Source organism: Lacerta agilis, chromosome 1 (assembly GCF_009819535.1).
Source record: "Lacerta agilis isolate rLacAgi1 chromosome 1, rLacAgi1.pri, whole genome shotgun sequence".
Taxonomy (NCBI): domain Eukaryota; kingdom Metazoa; phylum Chordata; class Lepidosauria; order Squamata; family Lacertidae; genus Lacerta; species Lacerta agilis.
Window position 1 is genome coordinate 9,575,632 of NC_046312.1, and position 12,756 is coordinate 9,588,387.

Below are 12,756 nucleotides of genomic sequence, written 5' to 3' on the forward strand. Positions count from 1 at the left end.
CCTCCATTAATTAATGCCACTATTTCCCCAGGTTCATAGAGAAAGCTTGGAGTTTCATCAGGGGGCTTATATAATCAACAGCAAACAAATCAGCAAGAGAGCTTTCCCATCATAGTGGTACATCACATAGGCAAGCTTAGGACAATAAGTCATTGTGTCACTGGATCAGAATGAGACAATGCAATGAATACACTGTGCAGCAGAACATCTCATCCTGTGGCGCTGTGAGCAGATTCATGATCCCACACTAGGGCAGCACCACTATGCTCTCAACAGGGGTGAGGTTACATGAAGGCCAGCAGCAGAACCAGCAATGACAGTGCAAAATTAAGTCCAAGCGTCTAATATGATTTAGCAGAATGTTGTTTATTCAACTTCTATGCCACCCTCCATCCAAGGATCACAGAGAGGTTTACAATAAAAAAAACAAAAATACCTAACATAGTGACAAACAAAAGGAGTACCTCCACACGCACACAGTTTAAAGGGCCATAGATAGTAATTGTTTTATTTATTAAATTTCTATACTTGCTTTGTCATCAAATGCTTTATAACAAACTAGACCAACTGCTCTTCTACTGGAGCACAGTCTACCTAGAATGGAAGCAGCTTTTCTAGATTTCAGTTCTTTATTATTAAAACATCAATGATCGCTAACAGCAAGGTTACACCTGCAAGCGCACTATGTAAGTAGTAAAGGTACCCCTGACCGTTAGGTCCAGTCGCGGACGACTCTGGGGTTGCGGCACTCATCTCGCTCTATATACCGAGGGAGCTGGCATTTGTCTGCAGTTTTTCCAGGTCATGTGGCCAGCATGACTAAATCGCTTCTGGTGAACCAGAGCAGCGCATGGAAACGCCGTTTGCCTTCCCGCCAGAGCGGTACCTATTTATCTACTTGCACTTTGACGTGCTTTCGAACTGCTAGGTGGGCAGGAGCTGGGACCAAACAACGGGAGCTCACTCCATCGCGGGGATCTGAACCGCCGACCTTCTGATCGGCAAGCCCTAGGCTCCGTGGTTTAGACCACAGCACCACCCGCATCCCTGTTAAGTAGTACCTGACGCATAATTCAGCAGTAGGTATCTGAATCCAAGTAAGAAAAATTAAACAAAATTTCTAGTCTTTATGGATGCAGATAAAAGCTTGGAAATATGCAGGCAATGCCTGGTCTCAGGTGGTCCCTCATGGGTAACAACTCTAGGCACTAAAGATAGCCCTCTATCCTTCCATAATGCCAAAATATCCTGCTGTCCTGATCATACTAGCCATTTAAACCCTATTTCCATGCAGCAGTCTTCCACCACCATATGGCTCACTGCTGCAAGAGAGCCAATGCCACTGATTCTGTGAATATTGCAAGGAGATGGAAATGTGCAGAATAAGGAGATATACTGCAAATGTGCCACAAATATGTACATATTATATATTAATTCTTATTGTACATTCTGAGGCTCTTTAGAACAGAAGAAGTGAATGCAGACTATACACAGCCCTGCATATCAGACGTTATGGAAAGATCAAGATTTTCCCAAGGGCTGAGCCCCACTTCTTTAAATTATGGGAGCCTACCAATTATATTTTTTTACAATGCACAACTGTGACAATGAATCTAGTGAGTGTTAAACTGAAAGGATGGTGCCTTTCCAAGGATAAAAATTGCCACTGGTGTCATAATGAAAGACAGGGACTGCTCAGCTAGAAAGGTAAAGCAGCAGAGAGGACAGATAAGATCTGAAGGGGAAACGAAATCAAAACTGCAACATGTGGTAGCTGGCTAGCATTGGCAATGCAGGGTTTTCCACAGCAGTCTGTCTACTTCACTTTTAAGAACAGCGGGATTCACGAGTACCATAGAAATTATACCACCAAACCGGCATCACTTTTTTCCTCCACTTACAGCACAACCCCTGAGATAAAGCTGTCAATTAGTTAACTGAATCATACATTACATTTTGCCTACACATATCTCATTAATAAAATCAGCTCTGTCGGATTTTTAGTTAAACCTGTACACCTAAGGATGCATATATATCAAGCACTAGAGCATGAACATTTTATGCTGCCCATAAGCATGGTACAGGGAAATTGGATGTTGCTGGGATGCAATACACATATCTTATTAATGCAACTTCAATCCAAACAGCCCCTTCACAAACGAGCAACTTAAACAAATATTCCTCACAACCTTTTCAACTTTATTTTATCATTTTTATACTGTTCAGTCGCAGCAGCTAAGGATAAACAAATGTTTCCCATCTATGTTATCCTGAAGCATTAAAAATAATAATACTGTGACCCAGGACCAAGACATGGGCACCTCTGCTTCAGAAGGGGAAATTCCCTTTCCCGGGATCATCTTTAAGAAGCAGCAACTGCGGCAGTCTTTTTGGCAGATACTTCTACCAACAAAGAACCACCAGTTCGAACTCTGCTTCTTTGATCCATTGCTTCTGAGGAGGTTTGTTTGCCAACATCCTCGGATATCAATCATCCCTCTTCAGAAATTCATTCACCTATTTCCCAGTAACAACGGCGTGCAAGCCCCAATATGGAAGCATTGCCCCTTAAATGCAAGTTGATCTCCCACCAGGGAGGTGGGAACTGGAACAACACACACCTGTGTATTTTAGCCCTTTGGAGGTTTCAGGCCATTACTGAAGCAACAGTACAGGTTTCCTCCTTTCCAACCTAGGTTCTGATGCTTGACACTGAGCAAATGCTGCATGTTTGTCATTATTACCTATCCCCCAAACTCTGCAATACAAACTCTGACTCCAAGTACAAATGGGCGGGGTACAAATAAATTATTATTAGTAGTAGTAGTAGTAGTAGTCTGCAATCCTCACTACCCGCCATCCATCCCTGAATATCAACTCCCTACTTGCTTAACCCTAAGTGTCCAACAAATGTCAGTCCATAAAAAAGTAATCTTTATACAGTGGTACCCCGCAAGACGAATGCCTCGCACAACGAAAAACTCGCAAGACGAAAGGGTTTTGCGATTTTTTGGTTGACCCGCAAGACGAATTTCTCTATGGTCGTGCTTCGCAAGACGAGGCATTCGTCTTGCGCGGTACCACTGTAAGAAGAACCCTCCCGCTTGCGCTGGCCCTCCCTGCTTGCCGCTCACTAACGATCGCCCTCCCCGCGCTCCCCGATCGAACTCCCTACACGCGGCTTCCTCCTGCTCGCCCTCCGCGCGCTGCCCCATCGCAGTCCCGACACCTGGCTTCCTCCTGCTTGCCTTCCCCGCGCTCCCCATCGCCTTCCCCACGCCTGGATCCTCCTGCTCGCCCTCCGCGCGCTGCCCCATCGCAGTCCCGACACCTGGCTTCCTCCTGCTCGCCCTCCGCGCGCTGCCCCATCGCAGTCCCGACACCTGGCTTCCTCCTGCTTGCCTTCCCCGCGCTCCCCATCGCCTTCCCCACGCCTGGATCCTCCTGCTCGCCCTCCGCGCGCTGCCCCATCGCAGTCCCGACACCTGGCTTCCTCCTGCTTGCCTTCCCCGCGCTCCCCATCGCCTTCCCCACGCCTGGATCCTCCTGCTCGCCCTCCGCGCGCTGCCCCATCGCAGTCCCGACACCTGGCTTCCTCCTGCTCGCCCTCCGCGCGCTGCCCCATCGCAGTCCCGACACCTGGCTTCCTCCTGCTTGCCTTCCCCGCGCTCCCCATCGCCTTCCCCACGCCTGGATCCTCCTGCTCGCCCTCCGCGCGCTGCCCCATCGCAGTCCCGACACCTGGCTTCCTCCTGCTCGCCCTCCGCGCGCTGCCCCATCGCAGTCCCGACACCTGGCTTCCTCCTGCTCGCCCTCCGCGTGCTGCCCCATCGCAGTCCCGACACCTGGCTTCCTCCTGCTTGCCTTCCCCGCGCTCCCCATCGCCTTCCCCACGCCTGGATCCTCCTGCTCGCCCTCCGCGCGCTGCCCCATCGCAGTCCCGACACCTGGCTTCCTCCTGCTCGCCCTCCGCGCGCTGCCCCATCGCAGTCCCGACACCTGGCTTCCTCCTGCTCGCCCTCCGCGCGCTGCCCCATCGCAGTCCCGACACCTGGCTTCCTCCTGCTCGCCTTCCCCGCGCTCCCCATCGCCCTCCCCACACCCGGCTTCCTCCCGCCACCGCCGCTCACTACAGTACTGTAAGTAACCGCTCTCCCCGCTCGCTTTCCCGACACCCGGCCCCGACTGGTTTTTCCCCATAGGAACGCATTAATTAAGTTTCAATGCATTCCTATGGGAAACCGTGCTTCGCAAGACGAAATTTCCGCAAGACGAAAAGACTTGTGGAACGAATTAATTTCGTCTTGCGAGGCACCACTGTACTGCCTTACAAAAGAACAGTGGTGAATCTATAGAGGAAGGAAATTCCACAAATTGGATCAGCCTTTCAATGAGTGCCGGGTGCTTAAAATTTGTTCAGTGTCTTATAATGGAGATGGGAAAAATTACTGCAACATATTAATGCGTTGACTTAAGCTGCAATTCTACACACACTTACCTGAGAGTAGGTCCCAGTGAAATCAATGGGTCTTGCATCCAAGCAAGTAATGTATGTACAGTAAGGTAAAGGGACCCCTGACCATTAGGTCCAGTCGCAGACGACTCTGGGGTTGTGGCGCTCATCTCGCTTTACTGGCCGAGGGAGCCGGCGTACAGCTTCCGAGTCATGCGGCTAGCATGACTAAGCCGCTTCTGGCAAACCAGAGCAGCGCATGGAAACACCGTTTACCTTCCCGCCGGAGCGGTACCTATTTATCTACTTGCACTTTGACGTACTTTCGAACTGCTAGGTTGGCAGGAACAGGGACCGGGCAACAGGAGCTCATCCCGTCACAGGGATTCGAACCGCCGACCATCTGATCGGCAAGCCCTAGGCTCTGTGGTTTAACCCACAGTGCCACCTGCATCCAGTATTGTCCTATAAATCAGACTTATACCACTGACCAGTATAAATCCTAAACTGAATTTCCAAGACTAAATGCCACTTCAAATGTATGCTAAAATGTAGAATGGGGACAGGCTGTATACACTCAGTGTCCAAGTAGTACAGCAAACAATTTTGCAAACAAACATTTCATAAAAGTTTACACTGTTGAACAGTTCACAGATTTCTGCACAGAGTACAGACATAGCATGGTTCCAGAGCATATCAGTACAAATTAATATTTTACCAAGGTAAAGGTAAAGGGGACCCCTGACCATTAGGTCCAGTCGTGTCCGACTCTGGGGTTGCGGTGCTCATCTCGCGTTACTGGCCGAGGGAGCCAGTGTACAGCTTCCGAGTCATGTGGCCAGCATGACAAAGCTGCTTCTGGCAAACCAGAGCAGCGCACGGAAATGCCGTTTACCTTCCCGCCGGAGTGGTACCTATTTATCTACTTGCACTTGGACGTGCTTTCAAACTGCTAGGCCGGGCAGGAGCTGGGACCGAGCAACGGGCCAACCTTCTGATCAGCAAGCCCTAGGCTCTGTGTTTTAACAAAATATTGACTCAAATACTACTGGGGTCTGTGATTCTTTACTTTTTAATGTTAAAAAACAATAACAACCCCACAACCAACTCTTCAAAAACAAACGAACAAGCAGAGCCGCAAAATGGAACAGAGTGGCAAATGGCCGTGGAGCAGAGTAATAATCTGTGAGCAACACTTTCTGAGACCCAATGCTTTGGAATGACAAAAAAAACCCTCCTGGCATGATATACCACTAGTCCTGGTGTCCTGGGCTAAGAAACTGAGAGAGAACCTGGAGAATAAGCAAGTGTAAAGTGATGCACAAGGCGCCAATAAATCCTCATATATTAATAGAGTTTGAACTGACAAGTGACGAAGCAGGGAAAAACCTTGGGGTCAAAGTAGATAGCTCAATGAAGATATGGACCCCACTGTGCAGGAGCTCTGAAAAAGGCAAATTCCATGTTAGGGATCATTAGGCTTTTTAGTTAAAAAAAACAGTAAGGAGGGAAATGACAGATGTGTATACAATTATGTAAGCTGTAGAGAAAATTAACAGAGTGAGGTTTTTCTCTCTATCTCAGAACACCAGAAGCTGAGTACAGCCAATGCAAGCTTAATGTTGGAAGACGAAAGGAAGTACTTCACACTGTGTGCTGTTAAACTATGGATTTCAAAACCACAAATTGTAATCATGACGACTAAACGGGGTGACTTTAAATTAAAATTAAGGCAGATTTGTGTTTCTCAGTGCAAGATGTCCATTACAGCAACCCAAAACCATTTCTGTTGCAAAATTCTGCATAAAACCAGACTGAAAGGGATCTAGACAATAAGCTCCATCCAGGTAAATTTGATGCTGGGTAAACACAACACACAACTTTCTAGCCTAAGACTCCGATACTCAAGACTAGACAATTTCCCAGTCTGCTTGAGTAAAAAGATAGCTTCATCAAAGGGCACATCACTGCCTTCTTGAGAACAGTAGGTATGGAACACTCTCTCAAGGTTGCCCAGACACATAATCTCAGCCTTCCTGTCTTTGTCAGCCAGGAAAGGGAAAGGATCAAGCATATCTCTCAAAGAATTCCATCCATTTCCTCTAGTCAAACAAATAAAAGTAGGCATAGAAACCTGATAAAGACTGTGTTAAAGACACATTCAGCACACTCCACACACAACTGCAGTTCAAGTCTGAACAGATGTGAACATTTTTATTCACAAAGTGCTTTGCATAGACTCTGATGGCTCCTCCAACTTCCACTGCATGCCAAGTTGTAAAAGGCCCCTCGCCCTTTGAAAAATCAATACAATTAGTGATACAGTGCTAGGTGCAATCCAAATATCTATTTAAAATCCATCACTTTAAAGCATTTTAATGTCGCATATGTAAGATGGTATTTCCCATAACATCAAAACGCTGCACAACAACTTTTGAACATTGTATAGAAGTGTTCTGAACCACAGCTAAGAAGCCCAACATTTGAAAGACCTGTATTTAAACAAAATAAGGAATACCAAACCTCCTATGAGTCTTCTGTGATCCCAACCCACCCACTGCATTTTGAGCAGACATAATAAATTTGGCTGCATCTCATATTGTGAATTACCAGGTGTAAAGTTGTCTTCCCCATTTTGCATTTGAAAGGCTTTACAGCAATACACAATATCTGTCATGCAAACTCCAATGTTCTGTTGAGCACACATACTAACTAGCACTATTTTGATTTATAAAGTGTTTGTGATAAAACTTACCATTCTAACTACTTCAGGGTAAGTCTGCTCCGTCAAACAGCCTCTGCTTATTGTAATGTAATCCACAAGTTCATTAAGAGTTGAGCGCTTGTATTCTTTCATTTTAAGATCAGAAAGTGTGTCCATGAAGTCAAAAATGACACAGCACTGCTGAAGTTTCTTTAGGAACAACTCAGGTTGCTCTGTAGTTGGAACGTCTGGAAGGGGGGGAAAGAAAGCCTGTGTTAGTCTTAACATTCATGCAAAAAACAAATCACGCTTCAAAAGGACAACAAAAGCAGCAATACCCATACGAACAATTATGCTTTTCAGAGATTGGTATTTTGGATACTAAATCATCAACTAGTAATACATCCATGGTTTCATAAATAAGCCCAAGCAGGCAAAAGGCAATATGGCAGCCTTAGTCCTTCAATAGAACCAAGATCTTTAATTTCCATCTAGCGCCAGTAGAACATCACAAACAGCTCAAATAATAAAACAGCACTTTTTATTTATTTACAGGCATATTAAGAGTGGGACCAAGAAACTGGCTCAAATTTTATTACAACAGTTGTCACCTGTATTTTCAACTAATAACATTATAATATCTCCAAAGTCTGCAAAGAAATCTAGGGATGGGCAGTTGGGCAAGTTTTTTTAAAAAAAATATTGCATATATTTGAGTTTATTCTGGATGAGAAAATGCTAAAAAACCAACATTTTACTTTCCTAGCAGTATATCGGATGCACAAGTAAATCTTTTAAAAGTATAAACAAAATAAAAAAAAATCCTTGCAGTAGCACCTTAGAGACCAACTAAGTTAGTTATTGGTATGAGCTTTCGTGTGCATGCACACTTCTTCAGTTTTAAAAGTATAATACACCACTCAATGCTCTCCTCACTATACATGTGTGAGTGTTTAGGTGGTGGTGGTGGTGGTGGTGGTGGTGGTTATATTTATACCCTGCCCATCTGGCTGGGTTTACCCGGCCACACTGGGCGGCTCCCAACAGAATATTAAAAACATTATAAAACATCAAACATTAAAAACTTCCCTAAACAGGGCTGCCTTCAAGTGCCTTCTAAAAGTTGTATAGCTCTTTATCTACTTGATATCTGATGGGAGGGCGTTCCACAGGGAGGCTGCCACTACTAAGAAGGCCCTCTGCCTGGTTCCCTGTAACTTCACTTGAGGGAACCACCAGAAGACACATGGAAGAGGACCTCAGTGTAAGTAATATGTATAATTTATAATGCTTTAAACCATATACAGCTGTGTCTCTCCCCCTCCCCTTGCACATGATCAATTTGTGCATGTCTGCATATATGTGCAGAACTGGGAAATAAATAGATTTCAACCAGGAAATGGCAGGAGAGTCCTTGTGGCTCGCGAGGAGACCCCTCCTTGAGCCCAAAGAGGGTGAAGGAAGCCCAAAAGAGATTGGGGGTGCAGCAGGGCTTTGTTTAGGCTGTTCAGCCTCCCCGCCTAGCAGCTGACACACACAGCAGCGCAGCAGCCACTTTTCTGCACGTCCCCCAGCCTCCAGCTGCTCCAGAGAGGGGGGAGAGAGCTAGAGAGCAGGAAAAGACAGGTGTTTAGAGGCTTTTTAGAGGGTGCTCTCGACTTAGGCAATTTTACGTTACAGGGGCCCGTAACGTAACCTGTACACAAGCCTTTTGGATTTATTGCTTCATACTGAATCAATGTTTGACTCAAAATATCGTATGAAGGTAACCATGAATGTGGCAAGTCATCATAAATCTCCTCAGAACAGTTGACGGTTTCCATTTTATTCACAGTGGCAAGTTAGTTACGCTGTTACACATTTTCAAAGGAAATGCATAAAATGTAGATTAATCTCAAGTACCCAGGGGGCTAATAATAATGGGCAAGTCACAAGAACAAACACAGAGCTTTATTTGAACAGCAGACACCATGCAAAGGAAAAAGATTTTTCCTCTACCCTGCAGTTTGATTAGGAGCAGCAGCTTTATTCCCAATGTTTAAACAGCATCACAAAACAAGACAAAAAAACCCAAAATTGTATTTTAAAGCAATGCTTCAATGGGTACACATTTTGCAGTCTTAAACAAGGCTGTTTATCTTCAGACTCTCACCTGCTGCATATAAAACAAGATGACAATTTTCGCTTTCTAGTAGGAAGTTCTGGATTCCAAATTTTAATTGGAAACAAAATTAAAATATATAGGAGTTTTGTGGCATGGTATATTTTTCCATTCAACATCATGTATCTAATAATAGCCAAACCAAAACCCGAATGTCTGCTCCAAGCCTTGGCTTTGCATGCTCCTTCCTCCCCTTGCATGCTCCAATTTCTTCCCTGACTGGACACAGGCAGCACACCCACTCCAGACTGACCCACACTGATTGGTAGGCTTACATTTATGTCAGACTCCACAATTCACATGCTGCTGTCTGAATGGGATAGAAGAGGGCATTTCTTTACCCCACACATTACAGAGCTACAGTATATACAGTAACTGCTTTCCACTGCCTGTCTGTGCTTCAGCTGCAAGATATGACAGCTATCACTGTCTCAGCTTCTCCACAGACACTGCCCAGAAAAGGTTCCCCACCCCTGGATTAAACCAAGCTAGGTGCAAAACAAATTTCAAGGCTACTCGCACAAACAACAATAGCTGCTTCCACATTTTCAAATATTATAATCAAAAGATAAATGCAGCACATCAAAGCTGGTCCATGGGTAACTCTGTCCTGCCTAGCAGTTGTCGCCTGCAAAACTGCAGAAAGTCATTTATCATTGGATGCCTTAATTATTATAATCATTGATATTTATATCCTGCTCTTCTGCTCACTGAGCACTTTGAGTGACTAACAAAAAAAGCAAAACAATAAAAAGAGCACTCCCCCACTATATTTAAGGATCTGGTGACTTCTGTTTCAGTGTATCTGAAGAAGTGTGCATGCACACGAAAGCTCATACCAGGAACAAACTCAGTTGGTCTCTAAGGTGCTACTAGAAAGAATTTTCAATAAAAAGAGCAGCATGTTTCAGCACTAGTGAGCCCCCAAAGAAAGCCATCCGCTAGACTTCAGCCTGGGACTGATCAGGGGTGGAGCAAGGGGGACGGTGGGGACAGTCCTCCCCGGGTGCCACCCTGGAGGGGGTGACACTCGGCGCGCCCCCCCGCGATGCCCGAGCCGAGCCCTGCCACCCGGTAAAAAGCGTGCACCAACGGCTTGCTCGCAAATCTGCTCGGCGCGCGCTTTCCTTTTTCCAGCTTGGGCAGAGGCAAGGGGTGGGCCAGGGAGGGGAGTCAGCCTCCCTGGCCCACCTCTCGCCTCCATCCAAGCCAGAAGAAGGAAAGCGCACACCGAGCAGGTTTCCAAGCAAGCTGTGGAGCAAGGCTTGCTCGTGGTTTGCCGCAGTTCCGTAGCACGCATGCGCAGCGTCGCTACGTAGCGACACACGCATCATACGCATGCACACTATGGAGCGACACCCTGCCCCCGGGTGTGCCGCTCTGGGTGGCTAAGCGGCTTCCTTCGCCACTGGAACTGATACTGCTTCCTCTCTGGCACATCTAAGGCCTTTTCAGTTGGATGCATCTGGAATTCTGGGAACCCTTATGACAGGCATGTCAAACTCCCAAGAGACTGATCTACTCACAGTATAAAAAAACCTGGCAGTGATCTACCTATTGTCATTGGAGGGAGGAGAAGCGTTCGTGGGGTGGGTGGATTGCCCAGAGTTGTTGAGCTTTTTTGCGAAAGGTTGCCCAGAGTTGATCTACTGGTTGGACATGCCTACCTTATAAGTGTGCTGCCTCTTTGGGTGGGTTCTATATCCTTATTTACTAACGGGTTTTCAAGCTTAAGGCTGCTAAAAATACGATATCCAGAAAAAGTGTCACAGAATCATAGACTGCACAGTTGGAGGGGACCCAAGCGTCATCTAGTCCAAATCCTGTAATGCAAGAACGTCTTTTCTCTTCTGAATGCATGAGCTCAGTAAAATATTATTTAATTAAAACATAAATATACTACTTTTCTTTCTATTAGTACTTTAGGGTGTTGTACAACCATTGGTAAAGGTAGGCAAAGGACCCCTGGACGGTTAAGTCCAGTCAAATTTGACTATGGGGTGCAACGCTCATCTCCACTTTCAGACCGAGGGAGCCGGCGTTTGTCCGCAGAGGGCTTTTCCAGGTCATGTGGCCAGCATGACTAAACTGCTTCTGGCACAACAGGACACCATGACGGAAGCCAGAGCGCTTTATCTACTTGCGCTGGTATGCTTTCAAACTGCTAGGTTGGCAGGAGCTGAGACACAGAAACGGGGGCTCTCCCTGTCGCGTGGATTCGAACTGCCAACCTTACAACCGGCACGCTCAAGAGATTTGGTGGTTTAGACCACAGCACCACCTGCATCTGTTGTACAACCATTATGTCACAATACAAAATGACAAAGGATAAAATCCTTAAAACAGAAAACTTAAATTTACAACAATTTAAGAAGCCTGGGTGATTAAGAACTTTTTTGTCTGGTACCAAAAATGTTATAAAGGTAGACACCAGACAGGCCTATTTTACAAGTCTCTTATTGTTTAGAAGCATACCTCAGATAAATAAGGTACCTGGAACAGAGTGTCAAACAGAACTTAGTGCACAGAAAGATTGCTATCGGGCTTTGACATGTGTTCCCATCCAAAACATACCTAAAGCAGTTTAGGCTCCTTCATAATCCTGAAGTGCTTTCTCTGTGAGCTGAAATAGCAGAGCTTAAGTCAGCTGGCATTCAGCTGGATCTCAATTTCTGCAAGACACTTCATAAGTCCTTCAACCTCTATCTCTGGGTCAAAAGAGGCAATGCAGACTGAGGCTTCTGAAGCTCATGTTTGTACAGCAATCTCCACTCCAACTGTAGCAGGTCTGAGTTCTGGAGAAGCTGAGATTACCCATAGGGGACGTTCAAACACAAAGAATGAGTAGATATCACTCGTGTAACATGGCAGTCCTATAGCTCTCAAGAATCAACAGATGCAAAAATAGATAAAGCCGATAATGGCTTGGATACCAAGATAAATTAAAGTCGTTTGTGGAAGGAAAGTTTCCCAGACTCTCTTTCCCAGCAGGCTCACTCCCAGCACACAGGATCAAGCCATTCTTATCCTCTGTACCCCAAATGTTGCATGGACCATCATGCAAATCAATCCATTAAACCATTTTCAGACTGTAAGCTGTAGGGGGTAGGCAACCTAAGGCCCGGGGGCCAGATCCGGCCCAATCACCTTCTAAATCCGGCCCACAGACGGTCCGGGAATCAGCATGTTTTTACAAGAGTAGAATGTGCCCTTTTATTTAAAATGCATCTCTGGGTTATTTGTGGGGCATAGAAATTTGTTCATATTCTTCTAGTCCGGCCCCCCAAAAGGTCTGAGGGACAATGGACCAGCCCCCTGCTGAAAAAGTTTGCTGACCCCTGATCTAAAGTGATGAAACTAACATTAATCACTTCTACCATGCCCTTTTAATTGAGTTATGTCTTCAGCCTTTCATTGACCCTGGGGAGAATTATTACT

General features: G+C 45.8%; 1 protein-coding gene across 6 annotated transcripts in view; it reads right to left on the reverse strand.

The window, feature by feature from the left end:
• The window catches only part of PPP2R5E (protein phosphatase 2 regulatory subunit B'epsilon), an 89,486-nt gene that overhangs the window by 28,122 nt on the left and 48,608 nt on the right, over window positions 1-12,756 (reverse strand). For all 6 annotated transcript variants that reach the window (XM_033174876.1, XM_033174804.1, XM_033135773.1 and 3 more), the window contains one exon: window positions 7,209-7,405. In XM_033174876.1, coding sequence (XP_033030767.1) covers window positions 7,209-7,405 — 197 coding nt within the window. The remainder of the gene's footprint in view (window positions 1-7,208; window positions 7,406-12,756) is intronic.